The 20,554-nt window shown below is 39.1% G+C and overlaps 1 protein-coding gene across 1 annotated transcript in view; it reads left to right on the top strand.

Annotated features, from left to right (window-relative positions):
• The first annotated feature begins 1,040 nt into the window (after window positions 1–1,040).
• The window catches only part of LOC114247366 (aminopeptidase N), a 35,371-nt gene continuing 15,857 nt past the window's right edge, over window positions 1,041–20,554 (top strand). Inside the window, exons 1-7 of the mRNA XM_028180319.2 lie at window positions 1,041–1,204; window positions 10,157–10,940; window positions 13,022–13,177; window positions 14,077–14,370; window positions 16,801–16,984; window positions 17,785–17,941; window positions 19,401–19,657. Of these exons, the coding sequence (XP_028036120.2) occupies window positions 1,183–1,204; window positions 10,157–10,940; window positions 13,022–13,177; window positions 14,077–14,370; window positions 16,801–16,984; window positions 17,785–17,941; window positions 19,401–19,657 (1,854 nt within the window). The 5' untranslated portion in view covers window positions 1,041–1,182. The remainder of the gene's footprint in view (window positions 1,205–10,156; window positions 10,941–13,021; window positions 13,178–14,076; window positions 14,371–16,800; window positions 16,985–17,784; window positions 17,942–19,400; window positions 19,658–20,554) is intronic.

Below are 20,554 nucleotides of genomic sequence, written 5' to 3' on the forward strand. Positions count from 1 at the left end.
GTTCTTGTTTCAGTACGACACTAGCAAAACTATCATTAAATAGTTAATTCAACAATAGCAAAACTATCACTAAATTGATAATTCGGATCAAACAATTGAAACTGACTTACTGATGTGTATGAACTCCTGGAACCTTTCACTCATCCTTTTACTTTAACTTAAAGAAAAACATGCCATTTCTGCGCTGGTACGGTACTTATAATTTAAAACACGTTGAGTCATTACCGCGTGTTTTCCATTCAACTCCCCCCCTTATCGGGTTTTTCCTAAAGTAGCCTAGACTTAATAATGACAAGTTCAATTAATGTCTCGAGAATCAGAGCTACTAGTCCATGTGAGCATAGAGGCACAGCACACTGAAGTGCCTGAACGTCTGATCCACACTCTTCCACATCTACGATGTTATAATATATGCTATACATGTTGCACGGAATTGGAGCTTCCGTTCGGACTTGAACAATGCAATAATATGTCTATCTCATGACCGCAGTGGTTCCCTAATTTATTCGGACGCCTGACCTCGAAACACGAGAAAACAGTCATGAAAACATTTGTATAATTTCCTTAGAATATTGTTTTGGTATGCGATAAGCCGACGCGGGTCTCGAAAACGAAATCTATCTATGGGTATATATAAAAATGAATTGCTGTTCGTTAGTCTCGCTAAAACTCGAGAACGGCTCGACCGATTCGGCTAATTTTGGTCTTGACTTATTTGTGGAAGTCCAAAGGTTTAAAAGGTAGATAAATGAATGAAAATGCTCAGAATAAAAATAAAAATAACAATTATGTTTTTCCTTTCACGTGTCCCCCGTCGGACGGATTCCTTTTGTTTGTTTTAAGTTTATTTTATACAAAAATTTAGGTCTTTTATTCATCGATTGAGGCACTACGAAATTTGCCGGGTCAGCTAGTTTATAATAAAAAAATCCTCACGAGAAAACGTTGAGCCGCATCATCTCACCTTGACACTCAATATTCGCATCTCTCTTGTTGTACGCTAAAGCCCTTGTACATATTCATTGAAGCAGCCCCATCCCGCTCCGCTGGGCGGGTCGCGACCACTCCGACCCCAGCTCCGCAGTAAGTTCTCAGAGGTGACCCGCGACGCACGTTGCCAATCTCGCACGGATTCCCGCCACGATCTGTCATGCCTGTATTCGCGCACAACTAAGCCGCACAATGGACCAAACGTCGCAGCTAGGTAAACGGTTTTTTTTTCTGTTCAATTTGTGATTCTGTGATTAGAGATTACGTTGGATTTGCTTAATTTGATTGTTTATTTAAATCCGTTTTGGCGCTTCGATCGCTTTAAGTGGAGATCTCAGTGTGGGCTACAGATCGTATGGTTTATCGAAGGATATGCCGTTTCTATGGATAGGAACAAAAGTATTGAATTTTATATTATATTTTTTATTTTTATTTTTTTTATTGCTTAGATGGATGGACGAGCTCACAGCCCACCTGATGTTAAGTGGTTACTGTAGCCTATAGACATCTACAACGCCACCACCGCGCCACCCACCTAGAGATATAAGTTCTGAGGTCTCAGTATAGTTACAACGGGTACCCCACCCTTCGAACCGAAATGCATTACTGCTTCACGGCGGAAATAGGCGGAGTGGTGGTACCTACCCGTGCGGACTCCCAAGAGGTCCTACCACCAGTGATTACGCAAATTATAATTTTGCGGGTTTGATTTTTATTACACGATGTTATTCCTTCACCGTGGAAGTCAATCGTGAACATTTGTTGAGTACGTATTTCATTGTAAAAATTGGTACCCGCCTGCGGGATTCGAACACCGGTGCATCGCTCGATACGAATGCACCGGATGTTTTATCCTTTAGGCCACGACGACTTCTGTAAATATGTTCTGTAAACAAATACGAAATCGTATTTTTCTTGTTAATTATTCTTCGTAAATATAAGTGTTCACCAAAGGTAGTCTTTTTGTACATTAAACAATATCAAAGAGCAACGATATTAAGATTATTATAAATTATACTTTTTTCGAAACCAATTTAATGAAAAGTCTACGAAAATATAATTCAAAATAATTAGTGAATGTCCCGCAAACATTCAATATGGATTTAAAGCCGTTTCATTTTGAAAATATGTATCTTTATGAGTCTAACGCCTAAGGACGAAAACAAGTTTGAGTGTTGATGGGGTATCTTTAAGTAATTATGTAGTTGTTTTGAAACTATAGCTGCAATAGGCACACGGGAATCATGAACGTCTATACTAATATTATACAGCTGAAGAATTTGTTTGTTTGAACGCGCTAATCTCAGGAACTACTGGTCCGATTTGAAAAATTCTTTCGGTGTTAGATAGCCCATTTATCGAGGAAGGCTATACGCTATATAATATCTAAGATCAATGCAAGCGCAGCACCAATAAACAATGTTTCAAAATTGGGGTTATTTTTACCTTTTGAGAGCTTCCGCTGCAGAAACGGTTAGTTTCGCGAAAATAATGTACGAGAGAATTGTTCCCCTTTAAAATATATTTATTATATTATATATGTTAAGGCTGGCTCTCTATAACGTTATTTATGCTAACCAAATTTGTTCTAAAATAAAGCATTACATACTTGTGAAGGTGTTTTTATAAAGATGATATTCTACGTAAATGAAGAGGCGGGTAAAATTTAGCATTATGCCAAACTAACTATTCCACGCGGACCAAGTCGCGGGCAAAAGCTAGTCATAGTTTATGGGTTTAAAAGATTAACAATAGGTGAGACAGTCAAAGTGTATTTTTTTTTGTCTTGTTTTTAAGTATATACCTATATTATCGACTTGCTGTATCTAGAATGTGTAAAGTCCCCTAACTGGCAGCCTTTGAAGTCGTTCAAAACAATGAATATTCCAAGAAAACTTACCGTGGTAACAGCAACTGGATTTACGGGTGCCGGCTCGACAGATGTAGTAGTGCAGGGAGTTTATTCACTTCTTCACGCGTGTGAACAGCGGTCCAGGGGTGGATCGTAGCTGAATTGTTCGATATTGACGGACGAAACTAGTTGGAAAGCGGTTATCGCAACAAGTGACGGCGACACGTCAAACGAGAACAGTGTGCTTAGTGCGAGTTTTTTAACGTGCTCGATAGCGTAAAAGTTAGCTCATATTTTTGTATGGAATGGGATCGTTTGCGTACGCATCCTCAGACACAGCCCACTGAGTTTCTCGCCGGATCTTCTCAGTGGGTCGCGTTTCCGATCCGGTGGTAGATTCTGCGAAGCACGGCTCTTGCTAGGGTTCGTGTTAGCAACGTCATCAGGTTTGAGCCCCGTGAGCTCACCTACTAGTAAAGGTTATGCTGATATAGCCTCTCAAGGCTATCAGCCTAGATAGGAAAAAAAAGCGTACGTTTGCCGCTAGACGCGCTGTTCGAATTGCATACAAAATTGGCTTAACTTTTACGCTATCGAGAACGTTAAGAAACTCTCACTAAGCACACAGATTTGAAACACCAAAATATTAGGCACAGTCGAAAACAAATGACGCACGATTCTTCGAAACGGGTTGGTTCTTGTAACGACGATTTTATTGTATGGCCTCTGAAACAACCTCACGGATTACCTGGTGTTACAAACATAAACATAAACAACCCTTGTCGTTCAGGGCAAAGTAGAAGGCACCAGACTACATGGAAGATCGGCCAAGCTATGGACCAACCAGGTCAAGTCGTTACTGGAGGTTATTTGCATGAGTGTACCAGAACTCACCATAAACCGGGAGAAGAGGGGATTGATCGTTAAGCACATAGCATTTTCCCACTGCAATGATACTGAATGACGACCACAGCTGCTCTGATAAGAGTGGTATGACCACTGCACTACACATCTTGACAGACATATATGAGTTCTAAGTTACAATTTTTACAGTACAACGTCTGTCCCACCCTACGAACCGAAACGCATTATTGCTTCACCGCAGAAATAGGCAGGCTGATGGCACCTGCTTGTGCGGAATCACAAGATGCCCTGCCACTGGTACGATTGTGTATTGTGAATTGTGAACACGCACTGCTTCCCTATACTCTTCATTTCTTCCGCAAACGAGATAGGCATTCTCGTTTAAAGAATAAGTCTGTAGTGAAGTCGACGACACTTAAAACTTATGCTTCACTGTTTCATGTTGAGATACTCATCAGCTCTTTGTCACCGACCACCTTCCTTCTTCTTCTTCATCGTAATCGACGAGCGAAATACCCCGTAGACACAGCCCACTGAGTTTTCTGCCAGTTCTTCTCAGTCACGATTCCGATCCGGTGGTAGATTCTGCGAAGCACTGCTCTTGCTAGGGCTAGTGTTAGCAAATTCTCTCAGGTTGAGCCCGTGAGCTTAACTACCCGTCCACGAGTAGCTGGAATAGTCCCTTACCTACCAGTGAATAGTTAGGGAAAAAAATCATCAGCTCCGGAGTGACGTAAGCACGTCTAGAGCAAAAAAACTTCATAAAGCATAAGGAAAAATACATTTAAAAACCTAAGAATTATCATACAAAGTTGTATTATTGAATAATTTCGCACGGACTTCTATACTATATTGTGATTAACAAGTTAACATTGACATATAAAATGCACAGCGTCCATTTATTAATAACGTACAAACATAGCGCATGCAATCGAATGCATTTCACATTTTTAAGACGCTTCTAATAACTCGGTTTGGATGTATGTTTGTTTGTATGTACAGGAAAGTTTGAACATCATTTTCACCGATTTTAAGATGATCGATTAACTTGAAAATTTCCACATCAAAGATGCAAGAATCTCATTGCTTCGCGTTCATATTCTGACCAGTATCAAAAGGATACAATAAGACAATATCAGTTGTTGGTTCGGTTTGCTATTAAGGCGTGTGTTTTAACTACTCTTCTTTCTTCTTTTTGTTCACCTTATCCGACTAGGTGGGATCCGCACAGCAAATTTTTCTCCTTCATTCTCGTCTTTCAGCCGTCAGCTCAACACTCCCTCCTCTCTCTCTCATATCGTAATTCACACACTCCATCCATGTCTTTGACCTCTTCCCCCTCTACCTTGCACTACCATTTCCATACACCTCCTAGTCACATGCATCTTCTCTCTACGCATCACATGTCCATACCACACTAACTGTCTGCATCTGCTATTAATAGCATGTCATTAGATTATCGGCTTACCGTTAAAAGACTGGCTGTTGTGTATATTGTGAGTCAACTTGTATTGCGCCCCTTCTCTTAGTCCAACCTACCCGAGCGGGATCACAGCGCGCCCTACCAACATTAAAAATATTATTAAATAACAAGAAAATGATACACATAATGTGTAACATTCATTTTATTAAAGTAGTCGCGTGTATGCGTTTTGCAATGTCTATATGCTATGATAACCACTTACCACCTGGTGAACCGTGAAATCGTCAGCTTAACTATAGCAACAGGATACACATCATAGTTTTTACAGTTGCGTATTTCAATAATTCACATTATTAATTATTAATATACATTATTCATTTAAATTAATAAAATTAAATCGTCTAAGAATTTACCCGATTTACGCCAGATGGACTGTCATCTACGCTATAAAAATCAGTGTAGACGAACCATTGATAGTTCAATAATTAAATCCTTGCTACATTTTATTGCTCCACACAGCCCTTTGAGGAACCCTTTGTGCCCATCACGTAGGGAGCGACCCTTCATAGAACAACAATGAGAACACGTGAATAGTACCCTAGGGTGTATGCCCTCGAACAACAAGTCGCGATAATCCTCTGGCATCATTTTATCAGCTTGATTAAGCTTTTCGATTTGTGATCACATCTCAATTTATTAGCCGGGCTAGGATATCTTCTTCCGCACTCGCTGATACCGTCCTTGGATGGCTTTGTACTATGGCTTAATAATGAAGCCGAGTCATGAAGGGCTGCGATCCTATATCTTAAATCCTCTTGTTTACTGGTGGTAGGACCTCTTGTGAGTCCGCGCGGGTAGGTACCACCACCCTGCCTGTTTCTGCCGTGAAGCAATAATGCGTTTCGGTTTGAAAGGTGGGGCAGCCGTTGTAATTATACTTGAGACCTTAGAACTCATATCTCAAGGTGGGTGGCCGCATTTACGTTGTAGATTTCCAAGGGGTTCTGTAACCACTTAACACCAGGAGAGCTGTGAGCTCGTCCACCAATATATGCAATAAATGAATAAAAAACCTCTCTATGTGGGATTTCAGAGATCGACAATGAGGGGATATAGGCAAAAACTTATCCTATCCCATGACCAGGGGTGACGTCTACCGCGTGGCCTCTACTCAAGAACTATAGAACTTAATTTACAAAAGAGAGGCCCTCTATTTGATTGAACTATCGAAGCGACATGCGACCTTATCGTTCCGAAGTCGTGAATGCAGGCGTCCCTGCTTCATTTCCTGATACGTTGGATTTGCAATTCATTGACGTGAACAATTTGTCATCCAGCAATTGGCTCCGAGACTGACAGTATAACGTTTTGTGTCATTCATTTACAAGCTTCAAGGGAAATGCCGTGCACATAATTGATGTTTCATTTCAACTATCCGATAATTCGCTTTCGTATTTTTCATTTAAGATTAGAAGTATCATCGCGAAGGTCCAAGTATTTTCTTGTATGTACTATATAAATGAGTATGAATTATTGTATTTTAGCAAGTTGATTTACTTTTAGTAGCCGAGCAGAAGAGTTCACACGGCTCTACTGCTATTAAGTTGTTGTTTTTATTATTTATTTTCACCAATGTCTCCGCTGCCAATGATTTATTCATTGTATCCGACTTTAGCCTATGTTGTTATTTACTGTATATTTTATTTATTTATTTTGATTGCTTCGATGGGTGGACGAGCTCACAGCCCACCTGGTGTTGAGTGGTTACTGGAGCCCATAGACATCTACAATGTAAAAGTCGCCACCCACCTTGAGATATGAGTTCTAAGGTCTCAGTATAGTTACAGCGGCTGTCCCACCCTTCAAGCCGAAACGCGTTACTGATTCACGGTAGAAATAGGCAGGGTGGTGGTACCTACCCCTGCGGATTCACAACCGGTCCTACAATCCAGTAAAAAGTGGTCCTACCACAAGTGTGTGTGACTCAAATGTCAGTTTTTTTATAATCTTCTGGATAATCTCAAAACACTTTTCTGAGTTCAACTCAAAGCATGATATTAGCCACGATTGGAACAGTTTTAAAACTTATTTATCAATGCGGTATACTCTAATTCGAACGTGTTTGCAGAGATATCGTACTTAGGTCGTAGAAAAATATGAATTATTTACTAAATGTACTGGTAAAATTGAATAGAAGAATTCTTAAATCGGTACAAATTTTGTAAAGAAAGACGTCTAATATTTTTTTAAACATGGCCCTTTATGGTACCTACGAATGCGGGTTCTTTATTAGAACGTTAGAAAGAGATAGATACAAACGGATCAGACAAGTGGGGTATTAGTATTATTAGCGCCCGCGGTAATGGTAAAGATTTGTTCAATCCTCATTACGTCATAACGCGAGCGCCACTGCACACCTTGATTTTCAATATGATGTCGAGGTCAAGAGTGCTTCTTATCGACAGGTTAGCGAACATACAATCCATTCGACGGCCGTCTGGTGTAGTGGTAAGTGACATGGTCACTACACAAGGGGGTCGCGGGTTCGAATCCCGCCAAGGGAAGATATTTGTATGATAAATATAATGTCTTTTCCAGGGTTATGGATGTATATTAAATATATGTATGTGTATAATAAAAATCTTACATTTATTTCCGTTATCTGGTACCTGTAACACATGTTCTTTACGAACTTATCACGGGACCAGTTAACGTGGCGTGATTGTTAGTAAATATTTATTTATTTATTAGGTTATCCGAGATTTTAGCAATGTTACACTTCATTATTTTTTACTGGTTGAAGGTCCTCTCGTGAGTCCGCAGGGGTAGGTACCACCGCCCTGCCTATTTCTGCCGTGAAGCAGTAATGCGTTTCGGTTTGAAAGGTGGGGCAGCCGTTGTAACTATACTTGAGATCTTAGAACTTATATCTCAAGGTGGGTGGCGCATTTGCGTTGTAGATGTCTATGGGCTGCAGTAACCACTTAACACCAGGTTGGCTGTGAGCTCGTCCATCCATCTAAGAAATAAAAAAAAATAAGTATTAAGTATTGTGGGTAGGCAGCGGTTTGGCTCTGCCCCTGGCATTGCTGACGTCCATGAGCGACGGTAACCATTTACCATCATGTGGGCCGTATGCTCGTCTGCCTACAAGGGCAATAAAAAGAACACTACCTCTGAGGTTTTCCTTCAAACTTCAGTTATATAAGGACATCTCGTTAAATTCCGTAACGCTAAGAAGCTCATTCCAGAGCCCAAAAATGATATCTTTTTTTCCTACCTAAGCTGATAGCCTTGAGAGGCTATTTCAGCGTAACTTTAACTAGTAGGTGAGCTCACGGGGCTCAAACCTGACGACGTTGCTAACACGAACCCTAGCAAAAGCAGTGTTTCGCAGAATCTACCACCGAATCGGAAACGCGACCCACTGAGAAGATCCGGCGAGAAACTTAGTGGGCTGTGTCTGTGGGTTAATTTACTCGTCGAGCCCTTCGTCGCAAGCGACGGGTTCGACGAGAATGACGACCGGGATTATATCTGGAAATGCATTGGTGCAGTGGTTTGAAATAGTAAGAGATCCGAGGAGTACGGGAGTTCTAGCATAGTTCTAGAGGTCCCAAATGACCTGTGAGAGTAGACGTGCCATGAACCTGGTCAATGGTTCCCATGATTGCATCCAAAGCAAAACTTTCTTCTGAAGCACTTCTCTTTTAAGCGTTGTGAATAGAAACGGTACTTTAACTGATTAGAATTTCAATTCATCTGGTTTAATATTCATCATTTCAATAGAGTTCTTTTAAACTTTGACCTAGTTAAATACATCTCATTCTACAATTTGTTGAATCTATTATATTAAATTGATGCTGGTATCAGCGTAGGGTTGCCCAAATTTGTTTTTATTTTATTTTTTTATGAACTATTTATCTTCTTATTACAGTTCACGTGATGTTAAGTGGTTCTCAAAGTCCACATAGACGAGAACATGAATTGCGCGACCTATCTTAAGATATTTGATCTGTTCAACGAGGTCGAAACATGTGTTGGCAGCTCCAACATTTCAGTATGGTAGTAAAATAAAATTATATGACTGGCAACATTGTTGATATCAGTCTCTTCCTTTTTTACTTTTCACCGCAAGCGGACGTGTTTATTATACTCATAATATATCAAGTGTATAAACATAAAAATAAACCGTATTGCAACACAAAGCACAAGTTTTCTTTATCACAGAAACCGGCCCATACAGCCCGCATCAAACCAACAAGATTGCTTGTACATTCAAAGCTGGTTCGTCGTACTCCCTATTGGTACTAACCAAGATGTCACTAAGTCGATTCAGTATTGTCTTTCTAAAATCTGTTCGACTAAATCAGGCGTGTGGGTGTATACGCACCCCTCTGAGTACGACAAACGACTAATTCGTTACACAGATTTCCTCCACAGCTCGTAAAGCGTCATGATGTGTTTGGGAAAGTAATGAAGTCTCTCATCAATCTTGTCTTTAATATCTGTTGTGACAATTAGAGCAGTATCGAGTCCAATATGCAGAGTAGAGTTTTTTTTTAAATAAAATACTTAGGCAGCTCATTTGTAGTAGTAATGCGTTTCGGTTTGAAGGTTAGAGCAGCAGTTATAACTATACTAAGAACTTAGAAATCTTGTCTCAAGCTGGGTGGCGGCATTTACGTTGTAGATAAATGTCTGTGGGCTCCGGTAACCATCTAGCACCAGGAGGGCTCTGAGCTCGTCCACACGTCTCTATGCAAAAAAAAATTATTAATTGAGATCCCAATTAGTATGTTAGTATTTGTTTTTAAATACGAGATTCTTTCATTCTCTACAACTGACCAAACGACTGAAGAAGAGTGTAAATTAATTGCATAGTAACAAAGATTTTAATCTCGTAAGTGCGATTCTAGTTTTATTAGACTTATTCTATACTGTGACAGCTACCTCTACAGAATGTCTTATTTAAATTGCTATTGATTTTTCTTCTACATATTCTACAAAATAAAATTTGTTCACAGGCCGGGCTAATGGCGATTTGTCTATGCAAACACATGAACCATTAAACGTAGTGGATGGCACTACGAAAACCGAAAGAGGAATCATTCTATCAAAGCCGTTAGTTCTATTTATATTCGTAATATTCGTACTGACTTTGGTGACGTCATCGCTTTTGGTGTACAATTTCGCTGCCTGCCCTAAAACGGATCAACTGGCTAATGTCACAAAATACGAACTCTGTAGAGTTGCGGAAGCTAAACTATCCCTTAATGAAACTAACAAAGATATACCTAAAGACAGGAATATAGAGGTTAACGATAAGAAATCATCAACAGAAAGAAATTTAGCCGTAAGTAAGAATGAAATAGAGAAAGTCAACGGTGCAGAAGGTAAAGACGTCATGAACGGTACAAAATTGGAGACACCGAAAGAATTTCGTTTACCTCAAAACGTCAAGCCGGAGAATTATTATCTAAACATTACTCCATTCTTCTTAGAGAATAATTTCACGTTTCAAGGCGAAGTTACTATATTGTTAACGGTTTTTAATGAGACTAATGAGATTATCTTCCATGGAGTAGATTTAGTGTTTAGAGATCTGAAGTTGCTGACAGAGAAAGATAGAAGAATAATAGACATCCTGAAAACAGAGGAAGATAAATTGAGGCAGTTTCATACAGTGACCGTTCGAGATAAATTAGAGGTTGGAGTGCAGTATCTATTGGTAATAAGCTACTCAGGGGTCCTTAACGATGATCTCCATGGTTTCTACAGGAGTTCTTATGAAGACGGAGGCGTTAGAAAGTGAGTAATATCCTTCTTAATTAATTAGTATTTTTATATTAGCTCGGGTGTGGTGAATGGGACGAACGACTCAGCTGATGTACGGTCATTCCAACGGATATCGATAAGGTTGAAATATCAATTGCATTAATGGTTATGTTATCCTCAAATTTGAACTCATGACTGCTTCCCTGCAGAAAATGAATAGTGATAGTGCCAGTTTCGTGTGTTCTCGCACCAGTAGAATTGCACTTCTCATATAAGTATATCCTATCTCTTGATTTAAAAGGTTTTAGTTTTACAAAACTAGCTCTTATTCGTATTGGTTTTATTTTTATTTTTTATTAAGGCTTTCAGACCTTCAGAATATAAGAGCGCACTTAGTATACCAAATACGTATCTATCCAAATTAGTCCTTTGATACTACTGGGTATAGGTCTTCACTTTTTTATGCCATAATGTTAAATCACCCACCATTATCATCCACGTCTGCGCCGCCGTCCTGACTATATCATCGGTCCACCGAGCCATAGGTGTGTCGGCACCTTAACCTTGACCTAATCTTGACTACCATTCCGTTACTATTTTACTCTATCTATTATCTCTATCTATTTTAACGTCCGTCTGGTGTAGTGGTAAGTGACATGGTCACTACACAAGGGGGTCGCGGGTTCGAATCCCGCTAAGGGAGGATATTTGTATGATAAATATAAATGTCTTTTCCAGGGTTATGGATGTATATTAAATATATGTATGTGTATAATAAAAATCTTACATTTATTTCCGTTATCTGGTACCTGTAATACAAGTTCTTTACGAACTTATTACGGGACCAGTTAACGTGGCGTGATTGTTAGTAAATATTTATTTATTTATTATTATTTATTTATTATCATTTCGCCTGCTAAGTGTCTAATTACATAATAAAATGGACTCCTTAATAGAGCGCTACAGACTAATGATCTTGTAAAATCTAAATACTGGATTTGAAAAAAGAAACGAATCTACCAATAGGAATCCGACAGATTATACATCTAAAGTGGACATTTTTGCTTATACCTATATGTAGAGTGTCTATAGAAAAAAAATCCGTGCGAGATCGTGTAGTGTAGCTTTAAACAACTCCGCGACTCGAGGCGACTCGCTTCTGGACTTGAATGAGGACATTAACATTCTAAAGGTTCGCCCTCACTTGTGCATGCTCAATAACACAGGCTGCTCACACTTTTATTGATAGCTAATAGCTTATTGTTTTTTTATTATTATCGTCAACGAGGCAAAGGAACATGCAGCGCAGCTGGGGATAAATGGTTCTACTGTTGTTCATTGATGGGATTACGACTAAAACCTTCCTTGGAATTCCAATAATCATGAAAGTTACACAACTCATACGTCATAAGCAGACAAATATGCAAATCTATACATACTAATATTATAAAGCTGAAGGGTTTGTTTGTTTGTTTGAACGCGCTAATCTCAGGAACTACTGGTCCGATTTGAAAAATTCTTTCAGTGTTAGATAGCCCATTTATTGAGGAAGGCTATAGGCTATATAACATCACGCTAAGACCAATACAAGCGGAGCACCAGTAAAGAATGTTTCAAAATCGTTTTTTTTTCCTTTTGAGAGCTTCCACTTCGTGCGCTGCGGAAACGCCCAAATCACTTCAAGATAGGTTTTGACAATTATAGATTATTCTCGATTTCTCCAGGATCCCATCATCAGTTTTTGATGATTACAGAACCATTCGGGAAGTCTACCCTTTCGAACAAAACAAAAAGAATTATCAGAATCGGTTCAAGCATTCTCGGGAAATCGGTGAACATACATAGATTAAAAATTATGGTCGAATTGATAACTTCCTCTTTTGTAGTCGTTTAAAAGGCGTGATTTTGGTACCTTAAATAGCTCCTTAACATTCGAATATTCAAAAATATTTTCCATTTCTACGTAAATGAAGAGGCGGGTAAAATTTAGCGCTATGCCAAAGTAACTATTCCACGCGGACGAAGTCGCGGGCAAAAGCTAGTATTTTATGTAATAGGTTACTTCGGAAATCAATTTCAAGGTTGTGTGTTTTAGTTTCCTGAATGCCCCTCAGGTGGATAGCTGTGACGCAGTTTCAAGCTATGGACGCCCGGAGAGCGTTCCCTTGCTGGGACGAGCCGGCCATGAAGGCGCGGTTCACTATTACCATTGGAAGACCAGCCAATATGACTTCCTTGTCCAACATGAATAGTATTAAGCAGTCTCCACAGTAAGTAGTTTTAGTTTAAGATCCGATCTTAGTTCTTGTTGGTTCAGAGAAAAATACTTTAAATACGACAAAGATTTATAAAATGATTTTATTATCGTCGATCCTTGATACGTGTGCAGATTTTCAAAATAATTGGATGACTTGAATTTTAGTGGATATTACGTAGAAAGATTTTGTTTCATATATAGATCGATGTGTCGCCGTTGGTATAAAATGGTTACCGGAGCCCATAATTGAGATACGAGATTGAAATTATATTTTACAACCAAAGTAGAAGCCAAAGGTGCTACGCTATAAAAGTACATAGGACGGTGGTGCCTATCCGGGTGGGGTTATCGCCAAAATTCATAATGCAAATTCATACATTTTGCGGGTTTTTTACTACACATTTTTTCCATCTTTATTTATCATTCCTTCATCGTTCAAGTCGATCGTAGGTCAGGTACGTACTTCTTTAGGAGACTTGCTGCCTATTCATTCTCATACATCAGCACGTATTATTAAATGGTGTATCTCTCTACTAGAAGTGTTAGAATGTTTAATTTTTAACCGCCTCGTTGTACCTATACTGTTGTAACTATACTGAAATCTTAGAACTTATATCTCAAGGTGGGTGGCGCATTTACGTTGTAGATGTCTATGGGCTCCAGTAACCACTTAACACCAGATGGGCTGTGAGCTCGTCCACCCATCTAAGCAATAAAAAAAAAAACCTACTTTTCCTACGAAAATACTAGAATACGTATTTTGTTTTATCTAAACAATTTGATTTTATTTGTTTCTGTTAAATTTTATACCAGAAATTTTGGTTTTCAACAACTAAGCTGTTTTTATTTAGATATATTTTAAACAATTAGCAATGAAAATGAAATTAACAAAAATGTTTTGACTGTTTCCAGTGACAATGTCGAAGGCTACATTAATGATTTTTACGAAGAATCTTTGCCGATGTCGACGTATCTCGTCGCGTTTGCCGTCACAGATTTCAGTAGTAAATCGAAGGACACGTTCTCGGTGTGGGCGCGAGATAAAGTCTTACCGGCCGCTTCTTTCGCCCTCGAAATCGGCTCGAAGATACTGAAGTTTCTAGAGAATTATTACGATATAAAATTTCCTTTACCGAAGATCGACATGATTGCTTTACCGGACTTCAAGAACGGTGCTATGGAGAACTGGGGACTCTTAACTTTCAGGTAACAAATCCATTGGCCTAGAAGTTCTTTTTCGTATTGAACATGGGTGGGAGTTCCAACGTAACCCGGTGTTTAGTATACATCGCCACACACTTTGATATCGACGGTCGAAGTCACAATTCTAATGTATGGCGGCTGTTCTAACCTTAATCTGGAATCCATGATTGCTTTGCGGCAGGATCTTATCTATGCGGGCTCAGAGTACGCCCGGATTTGATCTTTTTACACGCTGGTACTTATATATCATGGATAATGTTCACGAACAGAAAGAAGCGTGAAAGACGATATGTGTAAGCGAAGAAATCGTATATAATAGAGGTGTATGGACGGAGAAAACATGTTGCGCCGACCCCAGGTGACTGGGAGAAGGGCAGGAGAATGATGATTGTTCACGAACACTGCTTTTTATTTTTACTGGTGGTAGGACCTCTTGTGAGCCCGCGCGGGTGGATACCACCCTGCCTATTTGTGTCGTGAAGCAGTAATGCGTTTCGGTTTGAAGGCTGGGGCAGCCGTTGTAACTATACTTGAGACCCTTAGAACTTATATCTCAAGGTGGGTGGCGGATTTACGCTGTGGATGTCTATGGGCTCCAGTGACCACTTAACACCAGGTGGGCTGTGAGTTCGTTCACCCATCTAAGCAATAAAAATAAAATAAAAAAGTACACCGGGCGTCTTATCTTTTAGGCTACGACATCATCACATTCTATCCACAGATACTAGTTAGATATATGTTAGGCTGACCCGGATATAGTGCGTTCTATTTCAGAAAGACGAACAATTAATTACGTCAAAAATGTTGGACTAAATATAAATAATAATAATAATAATAAATAATCGCGAGATTAAACCTTGAACATGTTTTCATGTTTTTAGAACGTCAGGAAATTCCTGAAAGCGTTTATGAATATAAAATACTCATGAATTTCAAAGCACCGAACGCTTTATGCTGAAAAGCGTTCGTAGTCTCTATTCATGATATGAGCTTGTCTAGAATGGTGTCTTTTAAATTCCCTCGACAACAAAGGGGCCATTCGATGCTGAGTAGTTGCCGTCCGTAACATCAGCAATGCGGGGACTATAACCAAGCCGCATATACTGTGAACTATATGAGACGACATTCTCATAAATAATTTGAGGAATAGGTTTTATAATAGACTAGCAGACCCGACAGACGTTGTCCTACACAACACGAATGAAATGAATGCATACACAAAAATTCATTTAAGTAAATCCAGCCGCTTAGGCGGAATTCAGTGACATACTACGCGTACAGTAGAATTATATAAATAAAGAAGAAGAATACCAGACTACCGCACACATAAGTAATTAGTGTTACCGTCTTATCCCTGGAGGTGGTTGCTTAAGAACTTGTCGACTGCTTATAATGTTTCCACTTTACTCAGTCTTTCGGTTGGCCACAATCAGGATGCGTTTTTCAGTTGATTGTGACAATTTTTTTGAGGCATTTGATACTTATAATAAATCGTATATCAGCGTTAGAGACTGAGGTACCATCAATTAGCTGTATACCACGTCTGAATAAGGTTGAAAATCGCGAGGCTCCCAGAATTTATCGCGTATTCAAGGACAGCTTGCAAATAATTCAGGCCTTGAATACCAACGACCTTTGCGCGAATTCCGTCGAGGTTAAGCTTGTTCAATATGACATTAACTTCATTTGAGGTTTTTTCCTCGGCGTCCGATGTTTTATTTTCCTGAATTAAATAGTTATTATCCGCGTTAATACTTTCGGCAATTCTATGTAAATCACGTACGAAATAACGAAATATTTTTAAATTGTGTTCAATTAGTACATTTCATGCAGCGGGTACGATGTCTTTTTATGCTGTCAGTAGGTTCATTACTTGTTTAGGTCGCTACGCAATTATGACTTAAGATTTCAGGTAGGAGAATCATTGTTCTTTTTTTTATTTATTGCTTAGATGAGTGGAGGACGAGCTCACAGCCCACCTGATGTTAAGTGGTTACTGGAGCCCATAGACATCTACAATGGCTGCTCCACCCTTCTAACTGAAATGCATTACTGCTTCACGATAGAAAGAGGCAGGGTGGTGGTACCTACCCGCGCGGACTCACAAGAGGTCATACCACCAGTAATTACGCAGATTATAATTCTGCGGGTTTGAGTTTTATTACATGATTTTATTCCTGCACCGTGGAAGTCAATCGTGAACGTTCGTTGAGTACGTATTTCATTAGAAAAATTGGTACCCGCCTGGGATTCGAACACCGGTACATCGCTCAACACGAATGCACCGGACGTCCTTTAGGCCACGACGACTTAGTCGTAGACTTAGTAGTAATCGTGTTCGTAGTCAATTAAGAATCAGACGGTCATGTGACCGAGTATGAGCTTGTCAGTGTAATCTCAATACCTGTAACTTTCTGAATGATACGTTCTCAGGGAAATAGCCATGCTTTACCAGCAAGGTGTGTCAGCTACGATGGACAAGGTGCACGTTGCCACCGTGGTCGCTCACGAGATCGCCCATCAGTGGTTCGGGAACCTCGTGACGCCTTCCTGGTGGCGAGACCTTTGGCTCAATGAGGGTTTCGCTACGTACGTCGAATACGTTGCTGTCGATGCTGTGAGTTTATTACTTAGTTTGGTTTCATTGGCCAATGTGATGCTGGCTTAAGAAGGACCGTTGCTCTGTCTTTTATTAAAAACTAGCTGACCCGGCAGACTTCGTAGTGCCTCAATCGATAAATAAAAGACACATCAAGGGGACACATCAAAGGGAAAAACAAAATTGTTATTTTTATTTAATTCCGAGCATTTTCATATTTATCTACCTTTTAAACCTTCTCTGGACTTCCACAAATAATTCAAGACCAAAATTAGCCAAATCTGACCAGCCGTTCTCGAGTTTTAGCGAGACTAACGAACAGCAATTCTTTTTTATATATATAGAAGATTAAAGAGTCCTTGTCTAGTTGGTAAAACAACAGGTTCATGTTGATACTGTGTTTTTAAATTGGATCGATATGGAGATCTGTTATTTCTGCCACGGTCTACCCAGTGGTTTTCGGAGGATAAGGACACTATAAGTTCGTCTATCATTCTCTATAACAATTAACAAACACCAACGACAAACCAAAATTATAGCATATAGCTTACCAATAAAATTGTTTTTTGTATTTGTTTGACTAGTTTACCGCCAGGTTTTTAATATTCCTAAGTTACGAACGGATTTAGGTATACATTCTCTATTCTAGATATATTTCGATTCTAGATAATTGATATAGATATTGGTTATAAATTTATTGAAGACTTCTGCTCTTAACAGCTGACGCTGACGCTTCTACTGTTAACAGACCCGCCAGCTTACTGGAAATTTGAAGGATCATTCATCATTTTGACCAATGCAAAATATTTTTTTTTTAGGTTGAGAAATCGTGGAATCTGACCGAGTTGTGTATTTTGGACCAAGTCCACAACGTCTTCCAATTGGACGCTCTGAACTCTTCGCATCAGCTCTCCGTCGACGTCACGGCTTCCGAAGAGACCGATGCTATATTTGACAAAATATCATATGGAAAAGGTTCGATCATGATTTTTACTTTTATGGGCTTACTCTGAGAGGCTAGTTGGCTTCTAAATATTGACTAAGACGATGGACTAAAGAGGGAAGACGTTACAGCTTTCTTATTTAATACGCTTTTATTAGCTTCAGGCGTATGTATGTTTGTAACGGAATCTTTGAACATGATTTTGGCCCCCTTCAAAACGTCGGGTTAACTCGAAATTTAGTATACTTATTAAGGACTGATGACTATTCAATATTAAAAATGATTTTATGGTAAAAAGCATAGGGTGCATGGTATCAGTAGTTATAAATATTTTATGAACAGATATGAGTAGAAGGGTTATTTTGATAATATCCTGAAAAGCACCCCACGCTTTTTTACAATGAAATCATTTTTCTTACACTATTTTTAATTCAAATATATTTTCTATTTTTTAGTTGGATTTTCTGCAAAAGCGTACTTTGTTACTTTTTTGAAACTATTATTTATTATTCTTTATGTCGAATTTGCATATGAGTACCCGTGTGATCACTTGTATTATACCAATACGGATGACAGCTCTCCTAATGTTTTATTAGCGGAAACCTACAGTCCCACATACCCAGACTGTACAGTTAATGTACTGTCTACACCAATGCGACTGTCCGTGGTGGGATAGGAGGTCAAACTCTTAATTCCATTGGTACATCGACTGTCCTACTGTCAAACCCAATAGACTATACCTATTCCTAAGGCCTTGCAAGATGGCTTAGCACCGAACGCTTATGAAACCAATTAGAATTACTCAATAGATAGGCAAATATGCTAATTATAATTTTTGCGGGTTAGATTTTAGAGTTAGTCCTTCAATGTGGAAGTCATTCGTATATGTCGTCCTGGCCTAAAGGTTAAAACGTCCGGTGCATTCGTGTGAAAGCGATGCACCGGTGTTCGAATCCCGCAGGCGGGTACTAATTTTTCTAATGAAATACGTACTTAACAAATGTTCACGATTGACTTCCACGGTGAAGGAATAACATCGTGTAATAAAAATCAAACCCGCAATATTATAATTTGCGTAATTACTGGTGGTAGGACCTCTTGTGAGTCCGTGCGGGTGGGTACCACCACCCTGCCTATTTCTGCCGTGAAGCAGTAATGCGTTTCGGTTTGAAGGGTGGGGCAGCCGTTGTAACTATACTTGAGACCTTAGAACTTATATCTCAAGGTGGGTGGCGCATTTACGTTCTAGATGTCTATGGGCTCCAGTAACCACTTAACACCAGGTGGGCTGTGAGCTCGTCCACCCATCTAAGTAATAAAAAAAATAGGACTGTGTTGATGTACCTGGTGTTATCCTTTAGACCACGATGACTTCAGTGTTACATGATTTTGTTTAATTATTTTTTATTGAGTCTAGATTTTTGAAGCAATTATTTAAAGTAATCCAATCTAGAAATTTAATGAACTATCTATATGTAACTATTGATTCAGGTGCCGCTCTGCTCCGGATGCTGAACCACATTCTCACTGATGATATCTTCAACGCGGGCGTCACTAACTACCTGAAATCGAAGATGTATGGGAACGCTGAGCAGAAGGATCTCTGGGCTGCGCTGACTGCGGTCGCCACGCAAAGGAACCTCAAAATCGATGTTGCGGTCGTCATGGACTCGTGGACTTTGCAGACTGGATTCCCGGTGCTCACCGTCAATAGAGATTACGGAAACCAACAAATCAAATTCAGTCAGGTTTGGTTATGATCTGTTGCATTTATTTTTGGTAGAGCGTGTTGTAAGACCATACGGAAGGATTCCGTCATGCGCATTTGTAGAGTGAGGCAGCCGTTAAACAATAAATTTGGGACGAGTCGACATTGATAATGCTTTGTAAATTACAATGCTATATATAGTAGAAGATGAGATTATTTACTCATGTAAAACTCACAATACAAATTTCAGTACCAATTAATTAATTAATGCGAATTTTCTAGGTTAATTAATATAAATAAAAAATCATTTTATGAAAGATAAATAATTGACGTTGAAAATGTTGCAATTTTTAATCAATAGATGGCGGTCAAGGTAATCCAGCTTACTATTTAACAGAAGGTTATAGTTTTCTTTATCATCATCATCATTCTCCTGCCCTTCTCCTAGTCATCTGGGGTCGGCGTAACATGTTTTCTCCTTCCATACTCCTCTATCATATACCATTTCTTCGCTCAATCCCCTCTACACATATCGTCTTTCACGCAATCCATCCATTTTTTCTTAGGTCTACTTCTTCATCTTCCTTTCTTAGTTTTCTTTAATACTTATATCTAAAAAGATTATCATACCGTGTAAGCAACACAGACTTAAGTAAAAATTAATTAAACCCAATTTACTTCTGAAATTACTTTATTTTTCAACAGATGTCACTACTTTGCACAAAATAAAATAAAATTAGTCCTAAGTAATTAATTCATTTCAATATTATTGGAAATTAAAAATATTTGATTTGCAATAGGCGACCTGGTATCGTTATAAATCGACTATGCGCCTTTTAGTAGGTGCTTAAATTTATATTATGAGTCTACATGAGTAAATAATCTCATTTTCTACAACTGTCGCTTAGCAATAACTCGTTCTGGCTTGAAAGAGGAA

The sequence above is a fragment of the Bombyx mandarina genome, chromosome 09, assembly GCF_030267445.1.
Source record: "Bombyx mandarina strain Sakado chromosome 09, ASM3026744v2".
Lineage (NCBI taxonomy): Eukaryota > Metazoa > Arthropoda > Insecta > Lepidoptera > Bombycidae > Bombyx > Bombyx mandarina.